The following is a 24,785-nucleotide window of genomic DNA, read 5'->3' as shown; positions in this document are numbered from 1 at the left end:
CTGAGTGCATAGAGCTCATTTGCGACCTCCACCTACCACAAATTTCGCCATTTTGTAGGAATGATTAATTTCTACTGTTGCCATCTACCCCACGCAGACCCTCCAGGCCCCTTACCCCAAGTGATAAGGGGCAAGAATACCTCTGGTCAATGCAAATTTATGCAGATGCTGGATATTCAGCGAACCTTCGAACACATCAAAGGATTCCCTTGTGCAGACTGTCACCTTGGCGCGTCCCATCCCCATTGAGCAACTCTCAATTACTGCAGATGTTAGTGACCTGGCCATTGGCACTTTATTGCAGTGTGTCCCAACAGCCCCTGCACTTCTTTTCCCACAAGCTTACACAACTGCAATGCAAATGGTCCACTTTTGTCAAAGAACTCTTAGCAATCTATGAAGCTGTGCACTATTTTTGTGAGGCATCAAAGGATCTCTCTCAGGAACACTGCCCCTACACACTATCCCAATGCCCCAAAGGAGAGTGCAGTAGATGATACAGACATTTGGAGTACATTGCACAATACACAACTGACACCCAGCATGGAAAAGGTACTGACAATGTTGTAGCTAACTACCACTCACTCATGCCTTGGCACTATTTTTGCACACATTGATTATGAAGAATTTGCACAGGGACAACATAATGAGCAGCATCTTCAAGATCTACTGAACGATTCCATGATGAACCTTTGCACTGAACCCAGGCTCATACCGGGAGCGACTGTGTTACACATCACAGAATTGGATATGTTCTCGTCACTCAACCTTTCTGCCGCTTAATCTTTGAGCAATATCATAACCTTACACATCCTCCTTGCACATGCTGAAGCATGACCCACACCTTATCACCAAGAAATTGGCTGAACATCAAGAAATACTGTAAGTTGTGGACAAAAGCACGTGTTCCCTGCCAACAAAGAAAAACCTCATGATGCACCCAGCCCCCTTTTGACCACTTTATCGAAGGGTCGATTCCAGTATATACTCATCTACCTCGTAGGCATCCTGCCTCTCTTAGCTGGCTACCTTTCTAACCTGGCAGTCATTGACCATGTGACACGATGGGTGGAGGTGACCCCCTTCCAGACATTACAGCAAAAACTGTTGCAAATGGTCTAGGGTCTACTTAGTTCACTCATTTCTGATGCCCCTCGTCCATCAGCAAGGACCTGGACATATCGTTTGAATCATTTTTATTTCTTGAACTTCACAAGTTGTGCACCATCGCTTGCTACATAACAACTGCATATCATAGACAAAGTAGTGGGCTCGTTGACAGGTGGCACCGTAACTTCAAGTAGGCCCTAATGTGACATGGAGGTGACTAGACTAACACCCTCCCCTGGTTTATTCTAGGTGGGCACAGCTCATAAACATGACCTGGGTGCCTCCCTTGCCGAGCTGCTGTGTAGTGAGACATCATCCCTCCCAGGCAATTTTGTTTTGCACAAACTTCCCTCTGTGAAAGCTTCTCTGCCCTCTCTTGTTGACTGAATGAGAAGGCCCAGCTCTTGACTCAGCGTACCTCTCCCCCCTCCCCTCACTCTACGCCAAAAATCTTCATCTCTAAAGAGCTTATGGACTGCAAATATGTCATGCTTCATGATGACACAATACATGTGACCCTTCACCTACCTTATTCGGGCCCCCATGAAGTGCTTCATCATGGTACTCACACATTCAATGCAAGTTTGTAACTGTCTCTCTCAGCAGACTCAACCCAGCATACCTAGAAAATACATGATCTGGGTTTTGTCAGTTTTTATACACTGCTTTAATGTGCTGTAACCATGCACCTCACAAATTCTCACTACTGTATTAAAATACATACTGGAGACTTTAAAGGATAGCAAAGAAGACTGAAGGCAATTTTACCAATTTCTGTAAATATTGTGTTAACTAAAGGAAATAGCTGTCTTATGTGTGACACATAGAAACAGGTAACAGAAAACTATTCATACTAAGCTTTCATGCTCTTGCTCATTCTCTAGTAGAAGCACATAGACACCCAAAAGCACATGCCAATGGCCACAGCTAGACTCACTGTGGCCACAGGCACATGTGTTTGTTCTCTGTGTTGTTAAGTGTGTGAATGTGTGCACTTCTAAAGCTCTTGCTCGAAAGCTGCTGTAAATAGTTTTGTGTGTGCCACACATCAGTCAGCTATAGGTGAGTGATTACCTTTCCTTTATTTTACATATTATTCCATCCAAGAATTTCCATGGTTGTTATAAATATTGTGTGTTTATGATGTCACAACACAGTAGCAGAACCCTTGAACACTGGCATTAAAGGCTACTTCTGCTTAGTGGTAGTCATAATGTACAAGGAAGTGCATGGAGAAATGACAAATGTATGCCACAGCTACTTCATGACTGTTAGTAACCATACCACCTAAGGCTAGTGGAAAAATCTATGAGCCAAAGCAGCGTTTTGTCTAAAACAAAGAGCATTAAGAACTGATTTCTCAATATAATTTTTGAGTGCACTGTGAGTGTCACACCAGATGTTCTAATAAAAAAATAAATAAATAATAAAGAAAGTCTACAATTGCGTTCCGCGAGATCCATTAAGCAGTTCAGCCATAGCTGCCAGCCCAAACAAACTTTCCAACCACAGATAACAAGGATGAATCTAGTACAAATTTGCCTTACTTAGCTATTCACATTACGTGATACAAACTGATTCAAAGATCAATGATATCTTCTACGTATTTTTCCAATTCATAGCCTTTTGCAGAAGTGGGGTATACAAAATAATTTATGAGGCCTGATCAAACAAATGAGAATTTTGAACCTTGCAGGGTTTTCATTGACAGTTTTCTGAAAGACAAATCTAAGAAACTGGGCCAAGTCTGTGCACTAGCAGCTTTTGTGTAAAAGGTAAAACCTGAGTTGTCCATTGGTAGGTCCTCAAAGCATTTCATCGTTTATGGTATATAGATTTTTGTCATAACTACAAATGATCCTAACAAATTGAATTAATATTTAAGTTGGCACTAGCTAAATTGTTCGAAACAAAACTACAAGACATCATCAGAGGCTGTAAGACACAGACAGCAAGCTGAATTGTTTCTGCATGTCCACTCAATGGTTGGTTTGCAATATCAGGTGCTGCCTAATATGAGAAGATGCTGAAAAGTAAAGTCTCCAAATTTTTTTACATGGAAGCTCTTTGCTTTTAAAATAAAACAAACTTTATTGACAGTCTACTTTATTCTTCACACCTACATATTTGGAGCCCTCTGCCATCAGAAGGCTCTGAATTGTAACATGGTGGCGAGTAATGTAACTTATGTCAGTGTGTGAAAAACAGTCTTCTGCAATCTTAGTTTCAAATTTAAAAGGTTCCTCCACACATGAAGCACCGACTTCTACAGCATGACAATGCCAGACACACACAAGCGCTGTGTCATCTGCTGAATCTGACGCCTTGGGTTCACTGTCGTCAATCATTGTCCATACAGTCCCAAATTAGTCCAAAACTTAAAGAACTTCACTTTGATATTGATGAAGCAATGCAATCAGAGATGAAGCTCTGGCTTTGTCAACAAAGTCAAACAGCCTACAGTGACAGTATCAACAAAATGACCACTTGTTGGAGAAATGTGGTCATGGCCTGTGTAACTATGTTGAGAAATAAATACATAGACATGAAGAATAAAGCTGTACAATGTTAATAATGTGTTTTATTTAGAAAGCCTTAAGAGTTCTCACAAGCTACTGTAACTGTCTAGTGCATAGTTCCACTACCTTTGGTATGGATAGGGTTGCATTCATATGCGAACTGAGTTGGTAACCTTTCACTCACAGCTCTGGGCGATGCTGCATTCGGCCATGAAGCTCGAGGCTGTTGCCAATAGCATCACTACGGCAGGGTAGAAGTGGGAATCTGAGGGATATCCACCCATCCCCCATGTCCTCTTATCAGTCCACAACTGTGGCTGCTTCTATAGTTGCCTACAATGGGGTGACCATCACCTGTGGCAGTGGGAGATCATTTCACGGCGTGGCAGGCAGCGTTAAGACGTTTCAGGTCGCTGATCAAAAGGCCTCTGTGGTCTGTCTAACAAAAAGGTTTCAGGCGTTATCTGTGGCTAATAAAAATCCTCAGCCAGATGCAGTCACTCGCCCTATTTCAAAGGAAGCCTCTTGGTCTGCAAGATCTGAGCATTCCCAGAGAGTGGGATTACTGGTAGTTGGGAGCTCCAGGGCCATGTGTATAATAAAGCACCTTAGAGATATGGCTGCCATGAGAGGAGGAACACCAGTGTGCATAAAGGGGTGTATAATTCCTGATGTGCAACAGGTGCTTCCGGATGCCACGAAGGGCACAGAGTGTAGGCAACTGCAGTTGGTAGCTCATTTCGGAAATAATGATGCGAGTCGCTTTGAAGTGGAAGAGACACTCTATAGTTTTGACTGTCTTAATTGGTAAAGACTGCCAGTCTTGCTTGTGAGATGAAGGCAGTACTCTCATCCATAGCACCATCGACAGGACCGATAGCGGAATGGCCAAGCGGAGGGTCTGAATTAGAGGCTCAGATGCTGCTCAGACACTGTAAGGCCCAGATTCCTCATCTTGCACAGTATGTTCATGAAGTTTCAGGTTCCATGTAATAGGTCAGGGGTGTACTACATATAGGAAGCAGATACACGAATAGTGGGGTGTGTGTTGAGAGTGAACTGGGTAGAGGGTCTGAGCTTCAGTCTCAAAGGGTACAGGACAAACACAGGATGAGGATAGACATACCAACAATCAGTATTGTAAGCTGTTGAAACTGTGTACATAAATATCCGGAGCTGCAAATGCTAATAGAAAGTACTGAAACTCAAATTGTTATAAGCATGGAAAGCTGAAACTTTTACAAAGGACATAATGATGTTCAGAAAGGATTGTTGCTGTACAAATCAGTTTATCTTCTAGTGAAATTAAAATAGATACTTCCTACGATTTAGTATGGGTAGAAATTATACTTGACAATGGAAATAAATTACTAATTGGTTCCCTTTACTGATCCCCTGATTCAGATTATAAATTGCTGAACAGGTCAAAGAAAACTTTAGACTCATTTCAAATAGGTACCCCATTCTTACAATTATAGCTGGTGGGAATTTAAATCAACCCCTGATAAGCTGGCTAAAATACATGTTTAAACTTGGTGGTAGGCATCAAACGTAGTCCCAAATCACTCTAAATGCTTTATCCAAATATTATTTTGAACAGTTAGTTCACGAGCCCTCTCGAAGTGCAAATGGTTGTAAAAACATATTTGACCTCTTGGCAAAAAGTAATCCTGAGCAAGTAGTGAGCACTATGATGGATGCAATAATTAACACTTTCGCTGTGGCATCGGTGCAGGCATGCAACTCTCCAGTGCGGCCTGGCAACGTACGAGTGCGAGCCAGTAACACTTTGAAACAGCAGGTACCGCTCGGAGCCGACGCTCCTAAGCACACCTGAGCTACAGGCCGACGTCAAGACCTTGTAAGATCTGTAGGGTCACATTCTATACTGACTTAATGATGACACCTTAGATGCATTACTTTTTCGTCGTCTATTTCCACACAATCGTCGTGATCCATATCGTCAGATTCGGAAGTGTCACGAAACAGATTCGAAAGCTGTGCTTCTACACTATCATCACACTGCAATTCTTCTGCAGCCTCTAAATGACAATCTCCGTGGTATGCCTCATCCTCACTAGACAGAAAATCACTGTCGTCTAGTAAACTAAGTAACTTTTCCTCTGTCAGTTTAACACTTTTCCTGCTCCTTTTCACATTGGAAGGTCTAGGTGTTGGTTCATTAACTGCCATTACGAAAAATATACATTCGATAACTGACCACACAAAACAAAAGTTTACACGCTTTGATGCTGCAACTAGGCAGTAATCCGACAGTGAGCGTGGACGCTTATCAGCGTCAGCCGCACTGGCTCGTGGCTTGTTGTGACGCTTATAAGTGTCAGCCGCAGCGAAAGTGTTAATGACCAAAATGTCATTGTAGCATGACTCAACACCATAATATCCAAATCCATCATTAACAAATGCAAAATATTTATTTAAAAAACCAGACAAAAATTCACTTGCTGCCTGCCTAAGAGTGTCTTCAAATGTTCCAAAGTTAGTTTAGAACAGATGTGGCTTAAATTCAAAGTAACAGTATTGGCAGCAAATGAGAAATTTATACCAAGCAATTAAAAAACAAAGTATAGATAGCCTACCGCATGGTACACTGCGCAGGTCGGAACATTATCAGAAAAGGAGAAAACGAAAGAAAGAAAGATTGCCAAAGTTAAAAGAATGCAAAATCTCCATGATTGGTGATGGTTTACTGAAGCCAAAGCTTGGCATGGACTTCAGTGAGATATGCTTTTAGTAGTTTAGTTTCTGCAACAAAATTGTCTTGAAATCTGGCAGAAAACCTATAGTCTCGTATGTTAAGTACACCAGTAGCAAGACACAATCAGTACATTCACTGCATGATAGGGTGATGTCACTGAAGACAGTGCCAATATGGCAGAGTTACTAAACACTTTTCTGGAATTCGTTCACCAAAGAAAACTAAGTAAATAATCCAAAATTCTAATCAATAACAGAATCCAATAAAAATTGCTAAAGTAGATATCCTTGGCATAGTGAAGCAGTTTAAATCACTTGATAAAGGCAAGCCTTCTGGTTCAGATTGTATACTAATTAGTTTCCTTTCAGTGTACAGTGGTACTGTAGCTCCATACTGATGTATCATATACAACTTCTTGCTCGACTACAGATTTGTACCTAAAGACTGGAACGTTGCACAACACTGATACCCAAGAAAGGAAGTAAGAGTAATCTGTTTAATTACATGCCCATATTGCTAATGTCTATTAACAGTAGGATTTTGGAATATATACTGTTTTCGAACATGGAGTTATCTCTAAGGACACGATATATTGACATGTGTCCAACACAGGTTCAGAAAATATTGTTCTTGTGAAACACAACTAGCTTTTTATTCTCACACAGTAATGAGTGTTATTAACGGGGGATGTCAAATTGACTCCATATTTTTTAGATTTCAAATGCGTGTGAATTCCTAAGGGACCAAACTGCTGAGGTCACCTGTAAATTTTTTAAGAAGGCTTTTGACATTGTTCCTCCCAAGATACTTAAAATCACATTGCTTGCCTATAGAGTATTGTCTCAGTTGTGCGACTGCATTTGTTATTTCCTCTCAGAAAGGTCACTGTTCGTAGTAACTGATGGAACGTTGAGTAAAACTGAAGTGATACCTGACATTCCCCACAGAAGTGCCATAGGCACTCTGCTGTTACTAATCTACATAAACAATTTAGGACACATTATGCACAGTGTTCTTGTTTTTATTGTTTGCAGGTGATGCTGTAATTTACTGTATAGTAAAGTCATCTGATGATCAAAACCCAATTACAAAATGACACACACAAGATGCGTATGTTATGAAAAATGGCAACTGATTCTAAATAAAGGAAACTGAGGTTACCCATATGAGTATTAAAAGAAATACTAAATTTCAGTTCCATGATAAATCTCACAGATCTAAAGGCTGTCAGTGTAACTATAGGAATTACAACTACGAACAGAGAGAATGTTGTGGGGAAGGCAAACCACAGACTTTTTTTGGCAGAACCCTTATACGATGCAACAGGTCTATTATACCTATACTACACTTAATTCATCCCTTGCTAGAGTACTGTTGTGCAGTATGGGATCCCTACAAGATAGGATTGACAGAGGATATTGAAAAAGTCTGAAGACAGGCAGTTCGTTTGGCTGTCATGGATATGATTTGTGAGTCATGTGTGGAAATCATTAAAACAAAGGCTTTTGTTGCGCCAATGTCGTTTCATGAAATTTCCATCACCTAGTTTCTTCAGTCACCCAATCACACCATTGTGCATGCATGCAAGTTCAAGTAGCCCATCAGACACAGTGTCACCAATTGTGTTCTTCATTTTGTTTCCTAAAATCTATCAAGAGAGCAATAAAAAAAATTTGACACGAGATGTTAGTAGGGATCGAACCCAACCCAAAGGCTGAGCAGTCTCTTGCAATGTCTTCTATGCTACGAGAACTAATATTAATCACATTTAGCGGGCAATTTTAGTTTGTATACACAACTGCCCAACTGGCTAACTACAATGCTAATTAACTCTGAAACAGTGCAGTGTATCAAATTTTTTTTCTTAATTATTTCTCAGCATTACCTACCCTGCAACATCCCTAAAAGATTTTTTTCCTTCCAGACTGCTTCTGGCCACCCTGTAGATAGTTGTGCAGAATCACACTGACATATTACCGAGTTTTTAGTGAAACAAAAGACTCCTACTTACCACAGAGGAAGCAGTCACAGACAGGCATAATGAAAAATATGACTAGAAATGTTCAGCTTTTGAACCATGGCCGTCAAAATTTCTTAACTGATCATGCTTATTCTCACAGTACTGTGATACAAAGGTTCTTTTGACCTGGTTCATTAATGTTTTTATCACTTGCTTGGGATGGCTACTGGAATTTTTGTGAATGTATCAGAGTGGGCTTTCTGTAGACTGTGCCCTGAAGTTCAAGTGAAGTTTTCTTAGAACCTGTAGGTCCATAAATTCTAATGTCTCCAGAAATGGAAGACTGAACATTAGCCAGAGAAATCTGCCTTGGATCACAGCCAAACATCAAACTAAACTTCGCAGCAGATGGTAAATGAGATAATAATTTGCTGATTCCAGAAGATATGGACCATAATTTGGCAATGGATGAAGAAAAGTTAATGATACTATTAATAAAAATAATGCTACTGATATCTTTGCTTGCAGGGATAAAACTGCCCTTACAACAAAACAGCAATAATCACTTGAATTCTACACAGTTTTACAAGAATAAAATCTGTGCCTATGAATCAGGGAACTTGAGTTCCTCACTTAGGTGCACTGAATCACTACATTTTTTAAGAACAATAAATTATGAATGTTTAGTTTTTCGGATGACAGCACGTAACTTGAAATGAGAGCTTAATTTATGTAAGTCATACAGGGTCTGTTAATAAGGTATAAATAACACATTTCTTTCTTCTCAAAACTTTATGTACATCAGTTTTCTACCACTTTACAATGACAATGACATTTCAAAAGAAAATCAAGAAAACACTGGGAACAATGCCTGGCAAAAACTTATTACAATTTTTCAACTGTTTCAATGTAATCAATGCTGATAACTGAAAATCATCAATAATGATGAAATTCTACACTACAGTCTTCTGTATTTTTCCTCTGGACTATCAGCACCAACTACAATCTCCGCAGTGTTACTGTTCGCACTCACGAGTATTAACATTAGTAAGATTTCTACAATATACACTGAATTTGGTGTGCTCTGGCCCAACATCTGTGCCATTTTCATAAATATTTATATACACATTTATGTACATTATACAGCTGCTCTCTCCGTCACTATAATACATCATCAAAATGTCGTTCTTCTAATACTTTTACTCTATTTTATTTGAAGCAATTTACAGAAAAAAGCAGAATATAGCTACACAATTTTCTTCCTATAATGTATCAGTCATGGTCAATCACCCAAGAAACAGATCTCTTATTTCCACAACAATGTACAGTATTCGAAAATATATTTATCACACATTTGTACTTTCATTCAAAATACATACACACACACAGTTCACTGAACACATGGCCAAACAAGTGCTACAAAATTACTTCGCACAAAACATCACACAAAGCTTTAAAACAGTCTTATATTTTGTCCCTGAAGAAAACCATAATGGAACAGTTTGTTTTCTGTCAACTGGAAACATGTATGTTGCTTACTGCAATCATAAAAATATTTCCTCAGGCAGCACTGAGCGAAAGAACAAGTTATGGCAGTTTTGTTTAATGTACACACACATTCAAAATACAAAGAAAAATGAAAGTTTATAAATCAAGATAAACAACAACATTTTAAAACTTTTTAAGGAATGTCAGTTCATAATCACCTCGATTACTTCAAAGAATTTCAACAACATTGAAGAGCAACAATGAAGTAGCATCAAATACGGACAATATTCAGTCGTGCAGAATGTCATTACACTAGAGAACGGTATTGATACAACTTGTTCCACTTTCATACCCAAAAGTATTCTGCTGTTCTCCTTGACAAATTACTACAAGATTAATCCAACATCACATCAACTTACTATAATAACTTTTTAAACTGCATGCAGTTTCATTCAATTACAGTTTCTGTGTATCTGTTAAAACTGCACGCCTGTGCCTGACAATTAACTTTGAATGTTTAACTATGATAATGAAATACTGCTACACATGCTGAAGTAGAACATATTCAGTAAAATCAAATTAATGGACTGGAAACATAATAGGCCTCTCAAACCTTTATGTGACGTCTGAAATTTACAGAATATTTAATGCAACTCCTGCACTTTACTCTCTCAACTCATTTGCAAGAAACTGTGCTCACTTATGTAAGAATTCAACAGCTACCATCAGCTTCAGAGTAATTTTCACACACCTGCTCAACACAAAAAATTTAAAATTTTTAAAGTCCTATTCAAGTTGCTTACAATAAAAGTTAAACTCTCATAAGACTAATCACTGTGTTAACATCAGTCTGAACAGAGTGAAGAGTTCTGTAGCACACTCTTCAACAGTAGCATTCACATTTACGAAAATTCAGTCTTCTTCTTGGGTTACTTCCACTGCAAGGGATAACAGTTTACGTAAGTAACTTTCATAATATAAACTCTAAGAAAATTTACAAAATAAGTAGTATAATGCTTAATCACCAGACTTTTTACACATTTGTGGTCACATGTATAAAGGAAATAAGACCGCATCACCACTACACACAGCACGTTTCTATCTATACAAAAATGTGCACAAGCACATGTACCCCCCCTCCCCCACACACGTCAAACTACTAAACTTTCCAGCACCGAAGTTTTCCTCACATTGTGATGATGTCTAACCAATATCTACAGAACTGTTTACTCTTTGGAAGAGATTCTGTATGACAGACTGCACCAGCCTGGGACATAATGAAGTAAATGACAGCAACGAGAAGACAGGTACTAGTTGTGTACGGCAGCTGCAGCTGCAGACTGCTGCAGCCGTTCCAGTTCCTCAAGGCTCAAGACATTTGGAGTTGATGGCACAGGGGGCATATTAGGCAACTGGCCTGCACGTGCTTGGGCCAGCAACTCTGGAGAAAACCAGCGAGCCAACTGGTTACTGGTTGGGGAAGTTGACCTGTTCTGCTGAGGAATTGCACTGTTCCGTGTTACGAGCTGCTGAACTTGTTGTTGCGGCTGTTGCTGAGATGGTCGCTGCAGTCCTCCGGCCAACCGTGACTCTGCAACTGTGCCTAACACATCATTTAAAAGGTAATGTTCATATCACAAATGAAGGATGTCAGTTACAGAGAAACAAAAAATGAATGGAAAAACTACAGAAGCAAACAGAATAACTGTCACAACTATTACAAAAGATGTTCCCTTGGCATATAGGAATGCCACTGGCAAAATCTATCCTCAGACCAACTTCCACAGATACAATAAACTTCACCAGGTAATGATACCATCTTTGGATTACAATGAAATGAAAGATTTTATGAGGTATTTTGAAGTTCTACTGATATAGACCTCTGTAGTTCAACAACAGAACTTACATTTATATTAGGAAAAAATCCATTCATATCTACACACAGTTTAGTAATCTCTACACATTTCTGTTTAAAGTACCATTTAAAAGGAAACCAAGTGAATAAATAATGTTAAGATGAAAACCTGTCTCTTTCCTGTAGTAACTGAATACAAAAAAATAAGGTTCTCTATTTAAACACACACACACACACACACACACACACACACACACACACACACACACACACACACCAAAATCTTAAAAATAATTTGATCTATTTTATAAACCTGGTGAGTGCTGAGCACTATTACTTAGTAACTGATTCTCTTTACTCCTTCAATTATTTAAAAGATATTTTGGTAGATATCTATCAATTGCAAAACTGCTGCTTAATGCTCTTTATTAGGTCAACACATCAGTAAGTACACAGCACTGTTAAATCTGAGGAATGCCAAGTCTCTTCCTGATGACATTACAGCTGTAAAAAATTTTGTTTCAGGATAATAACTATTCTGGCTGGTGGTAATATAAAGGATGGAATAGTCAATATTTTGAAGTGCAGTGAAGGCTCTTCTGAAGCAAAATGGATATTCTTTTTCTTCCATTAATACCTAGCAGAATAAATTAGGAAGATACTACTTTGAAGCTTTTAGGAAATGTGTTACTGTAGCATTAAACATTCTGTTGGTCACTTCAAATGCAACATTTTTCAAACATTTTATGCAATATTTTAACAGTATTAGCACTAATCTATTTATTGATGAGACACTACCATCATTTGCCACTAAGTTCTCAGATTGAACAAAATTGGAATTTTGCTTATGGAACCTAATGAAGACAAAGGAACAGTAAAAGGTGGATATGCATGACAGATCATGAAAATGTTGCCTTCCAAAGAAAATGCACATGAAAAGCAGCATTAGAATGAATTTTGATGTTATATGAAGAGATAAAGTTGACAAGTCTTCTAGAAACTAGACTGTGGAGCATCTTGCTGAAAATACTGTAATTGTGTGATCTGACACGAATAAAAATGAAACTTTCATACTGACCCAACATATTAAAAGTAAAAGATTAAATTGGAAAATGGAAAATTCTTTGTTGTTGTCTAAGAATATAAATTAGTGCAATATTTGATCTTGCAAAGCTGTTACCAGAATGTGAATTTTGCAGTATTAGTGATACTGTAATTTCTGAAGTTTTGTAACTGTCTTATTTTATAAATTTTTATCATGAAAGCTTTATACCCTTGTCTGCTTTGTTGTGGAAGATTGGTTAATGTGAAGACACTTCCAAAACAACTGTTGCATATATTGCAGTTTGATTCCTTCATACCCAGGACATTATTCATTTCGTTTAATAAGTGTGCTACACTACTGAGTAAACCTAACACACTTATGGAATAGCAAATGCCCTTTATTACATCCATTCACCATTATGGCAAAGAGTTTTTTTTCCAACTAAGAGATCAAGAAATAACATTTCTATCCTTCAATTGAAATAACTGCGATATACTCTTATGTTTGGATGGAGCAACAGAAGTAGGTAAATACACAATTAAATATTCTTCCCATGCCACGTTTGCTCCCTTTGTTGCCTGTTCTGTAAGGCTACATGCAGTTTATCACATGTAATGACTGTAAAGAAGGTAGTGCAAGTATCTGTGTTGCAACAAATGCAGCAGTCAAATGTGATTAAATGGAAGAAGAAAAGTAACAAGTGGGAAACCATATGAAGAGTGGGAAAGGAAAAAGTTTGAAGTGGGGAAAAAAAGTTTGAAGTGGGGAAAAAAAGTTTTCAGTACTATTGTGTTCTCAGTACTCTGCTGCACATCTCTAAACTTAAACCTAACACTTCATTTCTTTACTCTAATTGTCATTAAGCATTGTCTCAATAGCAATGGAACTGGAGCAAAACTTTTCTTCCTGATATTTTGTTGATAACTGAAGTGTGTGATATCATGTCTGTGTATAAAATACAAGGGATTGTTAATCAAAACTTGTAGGGATGGCATATTAAGAAGCAGCAGGGATGTTATAATGAAAGCACTGGGTAATTTGTGTGGTTGACCATGTGTAACAATTTATTACTTTCCTCAACTCAGACGAAAGTTCTAAAAACCAAACAGATGAAAGTAATGAAGCATGGAAAATCCAGGATGGAATGTAACAATATTATGAAAAGGAAAGTTGCCACTCACCATGTAGTGGAGATGCAGAGTCCATATGCATCTCCGCTATATGGCGAGTGGCAACTTTCCTTTTTATCATTTTGTTACAGAAGAAGGAGGGGGACGGGGAGGGGGACGGGGAGGGGGACGGGGAGGGGGACGGGGAGGGGGACGGGGAGGGGGACGGGGAGGGGGACGGGGAGGGGGACGGGGAGGGGGACGGGGAGGGGGAGGGGGGAGGGGGAGGGGGGGAGGGGGAGGGGGGAGGGGGAGGGGGAGGCGGAGGGGGGAGGGGGACGGGGGAGGAGGAGGCGGGAGGGGGTTGGGGGAGGCGGGGAGGGGGAGGGCGGAGGGGGAGGGGGGTGGGGGAGGCGGGGAGGGGGGAGGGCGGAGGGGGAGGGGGGAGGGCGAGGCGGGAGGGGGGAGGGCGAGGGAGAGGGGGGAGGGCGGAGGGAGAGGGGGAGGGGGGAGGCGGGGAGGGGGAGGAAACATCAATGGTAGTGAATGGAACAGCTACACCTTTGTCACCAGGGCAATTTGTAGCTGATTAGAAAGACAAGTACCTATGTTCAGCAGGATTTCTTGTACTGGTAAACAGGAGGATGGCCAGGGCCTGTGACACTGATTTTGAAAGTGTTTAAAGATAGTAATACTTAAATTACAGCAAGATTGCCATATTTCTTATGATGGGAGAGTTTAAAAGCCTAAGAGTTCCAAAATTGAAAATTTATTTGAACATAGGTAGTTTAGAAGTAACGGTAACAACTCAAGCAACAGTAGAGGTGTTTCGTCGTCAACCAGCACACAACCATGACAATAGTTCGCTACCTTTTGGACAAATACAGATCTATACTATTTGGTTAGTAGTTAGACAACTACATTATTTACACTCTGCCAGAACTTTCCATATAATTTGAAAATATACTTAAACTATGTTATAATAGCTGCTGCTAAGGGCCCATTACCAAACTACTTACAATTACATACCATTCCAATAAATGTCTTTTTGCTTTGGATGTGGAGGAGGGTAAGAGCAGATGGTACATGAAGTGATTATACTGAAATGATAGTATAATCTAACTCATCTAGACCCCTATTATGAAAATAGACAGCCATCACAATTATAATGGCGATAATGTTGTTTTCTGTGTGTTCTAGGACGAGACAAAATGAAAAACCATTAGTGGCACCGACAACCCTCATACATAGAAATTTATTCCTCCAGCTTTATATTTCCTGGACCTGCCAGCTTTGCATCCAAAAAACCTAACACTGTTTTTCAAATTTTAATTTTTTTCCATGCCAGCTGAAGAGACTAAAGTTCAGCATGCAAATGAGTGAAATTAGTCTCCATCATCAGCATTAAGACAAAGAGCCAGCCTTGTGCAATTAAATATCTTCTGTAATTACCTGGCTTTGAAGTGTTGCGCCCTGTATTATAATTCTGGTTGGGCAAAATCTGTTGCACAGCAGGATTGATGTTTCGCTGCTGCTGCTGCTGCTGCGACTGCTGATAGCCTACCAGCTGAGCTTGCAGTGTTTGAGCTTGCAAGAGAACACAGTCATCAGTTGCCATGATATTTATTGTTAACCTACATATGTCTTACAACTTAAAAATATAAAGTAACTTGAAAAATTGAATGTGTAATTTCATCATTTCTGATTCCAGGAAATGAGTTTTCCAAAGCACACTTGCGATTCATTTCTCGCCCGAGTCACTGTATCTGTATCAGCCTGATGCTATTATGGTTCCACTCATGGATGGTGTATGGGAAAAACAGCTGTCTGTACATATTAATATAACTGAATTTCTATAATTTTACCTAGTTAATCAGCATGCAAGGTTTACATTAAAAGTAGAAAAAATTAAACAATGCAAACTCTAGGTTGGATCACTGATCAGCCGGAACATTATGACCACCGACCTACTATCGATATAAACCCATGCAGGCGATAGCAGTGTCACCTGGCAAGAAATAACTGCTAGTCAGACACATGCACTGTTCATGTAGTATCAGCGAGTGTGCTGTTCGTGTGTAAGAGTGGGGAGGTGGTGATTGCCCATAGGCTCGGTATGAGCATTTTGGAAATGAACAACTTGTCAAGTGTTCGAGGAGTGCTGTCTTAAGTGTCTTTAACATGTGACTAAACCAAGGTGAAACCACGTCCAGATGATGTTGGGTTGGGTGGCCGCCACTTATTACAAATGTCCGACTCAGTAGGCTGAGCAGACTAGTAAAACAGGATAGGTGGCGAACTGTGCCGGAACTAACATCAGACTTTAATGCTGTGCGTAGTAAAAGTGCGTGTGAACACACACTGCACCGAACCCTCCTAGCAATATGCCTCCGCAGCCAACGACCCATGCATGTGCCGATGTTAACACCACAACATCGACAACTACGACTGAAATGGACAGTGGCAAAGCACTGTATGGCCTGATGAATTCCAATACCTTCTTCAGCTTGCCAATGGGAGAACACGAACCCGTCTTCTTCCAGTGAAACAATTATGACACCTGTACTGTGGGACGGAGACAAGCTGGTGGTGGCTCCATTTTGCTCTGGCGGGAAATTCATTCAAGTGGGCATCCATGGGTCCAGGGGAGCTCGCATAAGGCACTGCGATGGCCAAGGAGTACTGTAAACTGGTTTTAGACCACATACACCCTTTCATGACAATCTTGTTTGGCAACGGCAGCGGCCGTTTTCAACAAGCAACAATATAAAGTGCCACATCAAAAGGCCGGGAGTGTGATGGAGTGGTTCAAGGAACACAGTGATGAGTTTCACTTGACGTGCTGGTCCCCACACTCATCAAATCTGAACCCAATATAACATCTCTGGGATTCAAACGTGGCATCAGAGCTCACTGCCTCCCTCCCCAGAATTTCTAGGAATTAGATGTGTGTGTGTGTGTGTGTGTGTGTGTGTGTGTGTGTGTGTGTGGCACCAACTCCCTCCAGCGACCTACCATGGCCTCACTGCTTCCATGCCATGATGGATCACCGCTCTCATCCAGGCCAAATATGCACGTACTGGCTATTAGGTAGGTGGTTATGATGTCCTACCTATTCAGTTTAGATTGCTATCACCGTAAAAAAATGATGTGTAAAGTTGCAGATAAGCACAATGGAGACAATTACCCATCAGCTTTAGGCCAAAGCCTTCTTCAGGAAAGAAAATAGACGCACATTCATTCACACAAGCATACCTCATGCACACACAACTGCTATCTCCAAAAGCTCAGCCCAGAATGAAAGTGTCATGTAGAAGGAAAGCAGCAATCTTGATGGGGTTGGGAAGGGGAAGGGACGGCAGGATAAAGGTGGGGGAAGAGAAGAGTGCTATTTAGTGATGCGTACAGAGACTAGACTGCCAACAGGCACAATTTCTGGAGGCAGTGGGATGGGAAGGGCACTGGGAGGAAAGGGGATTGAAAAGGGTGAGGAGCAGGGAAAGGGAAAGATGGGTGGGTGTATGGCGGAGGGCGACACACAAAGAGAGTGAGGAGAAGAGAACAGAGAGGGGATAGAAACTGTTGGGAGGAGGGTGTGAATTTCAGTAGGAGTTATCCTTATAATTCCCATCTGGGCAGTTCAGAAAATCTGGTGGTTGAGAGGAGGATCCAAATGGCTAGGGTAGTAAAGCAGCCACTGGAATCTAGGATATTATGTTCTGCTGCATGTTGTCACTGGGTGGGTTATCTAGCTCTTGTGCAAAGTTTGTAGGTAGCCATTCCATCCTAGTGGACAGCTGGTTGGTAGTCATACCAATATAAAAAGCTCTGCAGTGACTGCAGCAGAGCTACTATATGATATGGCTGCTTTAACAGGTGGCCCGGCCTCTGATGGGGTAGGATAAGCCTGTGACAGCACTAGGATAGAGAAGTGCTGGGTTGGTGGATTGGGCAGGTACTGCACCTAGTTATTCCAGAAGGATATGATCCCTTTGGCAAGGGGTTGGGATTGGGAGTAGCATAGGGATGGAGTAGGATGTTGCAGAGGTTGGGTGGGCAATTGAACACAACTGTAGGAGGCCAAGGGAAAATCTTGGATAGGACATCCGTTATTTCAGGGCATGATGATATGTAATCAATGCCCTAGGAAAGGATGTGGTTCATTTGTTCCAATCTGAGATGGTATTGAGTGACCCAGGGGTACTCTGTTGTAGCTACTTCTTGACAGTGATGGGAAGATTGGGAGGGGGGTGGGGGTTGGGGGGGGGGGGGCGGGGGGGAGGGAATGGCACAGGAAATTGATTGTGTACTATGTCTGGGGGATAGTGCCTGACTGTAAAAGTAGTGGTGAGACCTTCAGCATACTACACAAGGGAGTTCTTGTCACTGCACATATGCCATCCATAAGTGGCAAGGCATAAGGGTGGGTATTTTTAGTGTGAAAGAGATGACAGCTGTCAAAATGCAAGTACTAGTAGTGGTTGATGGGTTTAATGTGGACAAAGGTGTTGATGTAGCAATCAGGTAAGATATGGTCAACATCCAGAAAGGTGGTGTGCTGGGTTGAAGAGGACCACGTGAAGCAGATGGGAGAAAATTGAATCCCTGGCTCTCCAGTGCCTGGAGCAGCATTCCAGACAACACCTCCATTAAATCCCTCCCATACGGCCTGGTCACCCATGGATGGCATATCTGCAGTGACAAGGACTCCCTTGCCCAATATGCTGAACGTCTCTCAAGGCCTTCACAGACAACGGGCACTATCCCCAGACCTAGCCCACAAACAGATCATCCATGCCATTTTGCCTCACACCCCCACTCTTCCCATCATCCCCAAGAAGTGACTACTATGGAGAGACCCCTTTGTCACCCAATACCACTGTGGACTGGAACAGATGAATGCCATCCTTCGCCAGAGTTTTCACTATGTATCATCGTGCCCTGAAATGAGTGACATCCTACCCAGGATCCTTCCCTTGACCTTCTAAAGCTGTGTTCCATCACCTACCCAACCTCCGGAACTGCTTATTCCACCCCTATGCTACTCCCAAACCCAGCCCCTTGCTGCAGGGATTGTATCCCTTTGGAAGACCTACATGCAATACTTGCCCAATCCAACCACTCAGCACTTTCTATTCCAGTACTGTCACAGGCTTATCCTACCCCACTAGGGGCCAGCCACCTGTAAAAGCAACCACATCATACACAAGCTCTGCTGCAATCATTGCACAGCTTTTTATATTGGTATGACTACCAACCAACTGTCCACCTGGATGAATGGCCACCAAACTGAGCCCAAGACCAAGGTAACCTAGCCTGTGGCACAACCTCCAGCTGAACATAATATGCTTGATTTCAGTGTCTGCTTTACTACCCTAGCCATTTGGATCCTCCCCTCAACAACCAGTTTTTCTGAAGTGCAAATGTGGGAGTTATCCTTTTAAAGTGTTCTCCATTCTTGAAATTATCCCAGTCTCGATCTACGGTAACCTATTGACCCTACACCCTCCCCCTAATAGTTTCCAACCCCTCTCTTCTCCTCTTCCTCTCACCCTCTGTGTGCTGCCCTCCGCCAATGCATCCTCGTCTTTCCCATTTGCATGTCATCCTCCCCTCCCCCCCCCCCCCCTCCTGATGCTGCACCTTTTAGCATTCTAGTTACTGCATGCTCCACCAAACAGTGCTCCTCTCTCTCTCTCTCTCTCTCTCTCTCTCTCTCTCTCTCTCTCTCCCCCCCCCCCCATATTATCCTCTCCCTTCCCCTTCCCCTTCCCCACCCACTCCAGATTGCTGCTTCTATTCTGTGTGATAGTTGCATTCTGGTCTTCACTGCCAGAGATGGTGATCAGGTGTATTTGAGATGTACTTGTGTGTGTAAATGGTGTTCCTTTTTTGAAGAAGGCTTTGGCTGAAAGATAATGTGTGTCTTTTCATTGAGCCTGTTCATAACTTGTTATCTTTATGGTTAGTAGCATTGTATCTTTCCCTTATACTGAAAAATGAATGAAAGCATCTTTTTCCTCAAGTTTAAGAAACCATCTCCCTGTAGCACAGTTTCTTTCCAGCACCCACCTTTAGTGTTTATTGGAGCCTTTACATAACCATACTGACTGAACAAATCCAATTAGATGGCATTCATTTTCAGCAAACAAATGGCTTCTATTTATATTATTCTGGGCCTGCTGCATAGTTATGTGTGCAGGACACTGTACAGGGTGCCCCACATAAAACCAGTATGCCTTACATGCCAGTTGAATTGCTTGTGAAGTGCCAACACTGTCTCTAAAGACAGCTATACTGCATTTTATCAAAGTTGAGTATAGCTATGTGCTCGTGCATCAGTAGTTGTGAATAGCTTGTATTGTTCGCTTGTTACAAAAATGTGTCTGCCTGCATTACAACAGCGAACTGATGTGGAGTGTTACATGAAGGCAGGCTCCATTAAGGAATGTGTAGAAATGTTTCAAGTGATGTATCCTGGTAGGAAACTCCCACGACCATCACTATTCAAGGTCTGTAAAAGTAATGGAGGACTGTATGATCTGTTCAAAATGTGCAGTGGAATCTGCGACCAACAGTGCGGACCCCTGAAACTACAGACAGAATTCACATGGGCGTTATGGGCACGTCAGTAAGGAGGTTATCATAGCAGGTTGGTGTATCTACAGCATTGCGTCAACGTGTACTAGAAGATTATGAAAATAAAAGCCTATAGCATGAGCTTAGAGCAAGAGTACAAATTTGAGTATCAAAAAAGTTCATTATAGTAATTGGCCGTTAACATCTACTGCAAATGGTGACTTCAACCCCCTGCTTTACTTAACGAGGCCCGAGGCCTGGTTTGTCATTGTGAATACTGGTCACAGGACAACCTACGTCTTCTGGATGAAGAACCTCTCCAGAAGACAGGCGTTTGGTATGCATTGTCGGGCACGTGCATCACTGGACTCCTATTTTTCAAGTACACTTAACAGTGTCCGATACTCTATGTGATCAAAAGTATCCGGATACCTGGCTGAAAATGACTTACAATTTCGTGGCGCCCTCCATTGGTAATGCTGGAATTCAGTATGGTGTTGGCCCACCCTTAGCCTTGATGACAACTTCCACTCTTGCAGGAATACGTTCAATCAGTTGGTGGAGGGTCTCTTGGGGAATGGCAGCCCATTCTTCACAGAGTGCTGCACTGAGGAGAGATATCAATGTCAGTCAGTGAGGCCAAGCACGAAGTCGGCATTCCAAAATATCCTGAAGGTTTTCTATTGGATTCAGGTCAGGACCCTGTTCAGGCCAGTCCATTGCAGATATATTATTGCCGTGTAACCACTCCACCACAGGCAATCGCCATCCCCAAATTGCTCTTCAACAGTGGGAAGGAAGAAGGTGTTTAACACATTAATGTAGGCCTGTGCTGTGATAGTGCCACACCAAACAACAAGGGTTGCAAGCCCCCCTCCATGAAAAACATGACCACACCATAACACCACTGCCTCCAAATTTTACTGTTGGCACTACACCCACTGGCAGATGACGTTCACCGGGCATTCGCCATACCCACACCCTGCCATCTGATCATCACATTGTGTACTGTGATTCGCCACTCCACACAATGTTTTTCCACTGTTCAATTGTCCAATATTTACACTCCTTATACCAAGTGAGGTGTCGTTTGGCATTTACCGGCGGGATGTGTGGCTTATGAGCGGCCGCTCGACCATGAAATCCAAGTTTTCTCACCTTCCGTCTAGCTGTCATAGTACTTGCAATTGATTCTGATGCAGTTTGGAATTACTGTGTGATGGTCTGGATACATGTTTGCCTATTACAAATTATGACCCTCTTCAACTATCAGCAGTCTCTCAGTCAACATACAAGGTCAGCCTGTACATTTTTGTGTTGTACGTGTCCCTTCACGTTTCCACTTCACTATCACATTGGAACAGTGGACCAGTGGACCTAGGGATGTTTAGGAGTATGGAAATCTCGCACACAGATGTACAACACAAGTGACACCCAATCACCTGACTACATTTGAAGTCTGCGAGTTCCGTGGAGTGCCCCATTCTGCTCTCTCACGATGTCTAATGACTACAGAGGTCGCTGATATGAAGTACCTGGAAGTAGGTGGCAGCACAATGCACCTAATATGAAAAACTTATCGTTTTGGGGATGTCCGGATACTTTTGATCAAACAGTGTATCTAGACACCTTTGACTCACTCTATGCACAATGAACAGATGGAAAGAAGTTGTATGCAGTATCCCAACAAGATGGAGCAACTACTGCACACACATCCAACTGAAGTATGGCCCCCATCACCAACGTGTTCGGGTAAGCAGACTTGTCAGTAGAGGCCCCTGGCGCAAGAGATCCCTGGACTGTGTACGATTTCTCTTTATGGGGCACACTAAAGAGTGAAGTGTATGCTGACAGTTCTCGCACAATAAATGATCTTAAACATAACATTACTAAAGAAATCATCATGTTTGCAGAATAACATGTTGCTGCTAATGTCACCACGCAAAGTCTGTGATGCCTGGAGTCCATGACCACTGCTTCCAGCATCTCCTATAAACGGGCAACAATATATTTTTAACAATGCTAGTATCTATTCTTTTTAGTTAGTTCATTGTTGCTTGAATCTCAGGCATGAGGTATATAAGTTTTAGGTGGAACACCATGTATAACAGTAATTTATAATTCCAAGTAAGCTGGTAAGTGATTTTTTTTATTTTACAATAGCCTTCTTTGTCTGAATTGCCATTAGGTTATCTGTGAATACATGGTACATAATTTTGGTTCATTATTTCTAATTATATTGGTAATTATTAACTACATTTTATTATTATACAATTTTACCTCCATCTGACAGTTTTGACTTTCATGCAATATCACTGGTTCTGTCACTGTCTTATTTGCTTGTTAGTTCCATTCTGTCAGTGTTATTGTTATAAGAATGGTTGCAGCCTTGTTCGACAGCAATGTCGTATGGTTACATGTGGTACTATTTATTATTGTTGTTGTTGTTAGGAAGGTTTTTATCTTTGCATGTCCATATAGCATCATTGGATGCTGTCATTTTGATGTATCTTTGTAGATGGATTTTGGTATTCAATTTTAAATGGAATTAAACATATCTTTCTTGTTTTTTTATGTGCTATATGATCCCTAAGTTTCATACATACATTGTTATATCTGCTTGTTGACAGATTTCCCAGTGATGCTGCATGGTTGTAATATTGTTTGTTCAAACCTACATAATGTTTTGAATTTAGCAGCAAGGTTATCTCTAGTTGTCTTTTGTTTTTATACATCTATCCACTTGCCCTGGTGGATAATTTCAATAGAATTTTCTATGTGCTGCTTGTGTTTCAGGTCAATTTGAACTTTTACTATTTTTTGTGGAAATTTTGTGTATGGCATGTATGTACATAAATTTCCATCTCTTCCAGAATGCTCTTTAGTGGTTCTTTCGGTGTTGTGTAACATTTAGATAGCTTGCTCTATTTTATCTACTGTGTGCTGTTCAGTGTTTAGGTGGTGGAAAAAGGTAGATGGATTGTTGTCACTGCCTGTAACGTGTTCTCAATATCTAACAGAGAGGTTTCTGCCCATCTAACCTATGTAGAATTTATAGCAGTCTGCACTGAATTTTGTACATTCCTGGGTTCAATTATATTTACGACTGTTTTACCTGATTGTATGCTGTTTGGTACGCGAACTTTAAATTCGTGTTTTTGTAGTGTGTTAATATTGTTAGATATCTTTTCTAGATACGTAGTTGGTATAAATGTAAATTTTTGTTCTGATGATATTTCTCTAGTGTGTTACTTCTTTTCATATCTTAGACTGAGCTACTTTGGTATTTGTGGATTGTAATCATTTTGTTGTGCCACATATTGCAGGATTTTTATCTCTTGTGTAGTGTCTTTTTCAAGTGGTAAGTTTATGACTCTGTTAATCACAGCATAAAAGTATGTATTTATGTGCTTTTGGGTTGCATGAATTTGCATTGAAAATTTTATCTGTTGCGGTGGGTTTATGATAAATTTCAAATTTGTGACAGAGGAAATTCATCGCTTTATTGTTTCCTGGTTCTATTGTAAATTTCATTTTATAGTGCAGTGCTTTCAGTGCACTGTGTATGTATTGAATGTCTGTATCATATCCACCAATTATTAATGCAAATTCGTGCCACAAAAATACCAATACGGATAACATAATCTGACACCTACATATAGTAGTAAGTCAGATAAGGTGATAACGAATCGTTATTCCAACACCAATGGAACATATCTAACAAGAAAATATACAGTGACAATCACCAATATAGCATGGATGTAAAAGCCATCAGAGGTAAGTAAAATGTATAATAATGAAATCCATTTTATAATTACCTATTAAATTAGAAATGATGTACAATTTACTTACAGATAATCTGACAGCAATTCAGCTGAAATGTGTTTACTAAAAAATAAAAGAACAGCAATCAAACTTAGCAGCGTACTTTGAACTATAATTATATGAAATAGTTTCTACTTTTCACAATTCCTCGACAACTTTTTCAACAAAAAATGCCCCCTCTCTCCCACCTTTTCTATTACCGGAAATAAGGCCTTACCAAAACTACAGATAGCAGAAATAGAATTTTTTCCAACGTGTACCACACGTATCCTCAATTATGCCATTCTAAGTATTTACACAAGCAAAGGCTTACTACCACACTGTCTACCTACTTACTGTTAGGAATTTGATCAGAAAATTCACTTGAGGAAACTATAAACTGGACACTACTTAATTTCATGAGGTAAAATTCTTAGAACTGCTGATATATACGCAAAAGCACAAGGTATTTAACATTAAATCAGGTTGCTTTGACCTATAAAGGAGATCTTCATATCTAAATCTTTGAATTCGGAGTCTTTGTCACATTTTTTCCTTCTCAGGTGGGCCAATTAAGGACCACATGCCAATTTCAAC

The 24,785-nt window shown here is 40.7% G+C and overlaps 1 protein-coding gene across 6 annotated transcripts in view; it reads right to left on the bottom strand.

The window, feature by feature from the left end:
- Nucleotides 1–9,081: 9,081 nt before the first annotated feature.
- The window catches only part of LOC126418536 (eukaryotic translation initiation factor 4E transporter), a 320,599-nt gene continuing 304,895 nt past the window's right edge, over nt 9,082–24,785 (bottom strand). For 3 of the 6 annotated variants that reach the window (XM_050085342.1, XM_050085345.1, XM_050085347.1), the window contains 2 exons: nt 15,258–15,392; nt 9,082–11,399 (listed from right to left, as the gene is read on the bottom strand). In XM_050085342.1, the coding sequence (XP_049941299.1) occupies nt 11,107–11,399; nt 15,258–15,392 (428 nt within the window). In that variant the 3' untranslated portion in view covers nt 9,082–11,106. The remainder of the gene's footprint in view (nt 11,400–15,257; nt 15,393–24,785) is intronic. The other 3 variants (XM_050085344.1, XM_050085348.1, XM_050085346.1) reach the window with 3 other exon arrangements.

Source organism: Schistocerca serialis, chromosome 9 (assembly GCF_023864345.2).
Source record: "Schistocerca serialis cubense isolate TAMUIC-IGC-003099 chromosome 9, iqSchSeri2.2, whole genome shotgun sequence".
In the NCBI taxonomy this organism is placed as follows: Eukaryota; Metazoa; Arthropoda; class Insecta; order Orthoptera; family Acrididae; genus Schistocerca; species Schistocerca serialis.
Note: the sequence above shows the minus strand (reverse complement) of the source record. Positions and strands in the feature narration are given on the sequence as shown.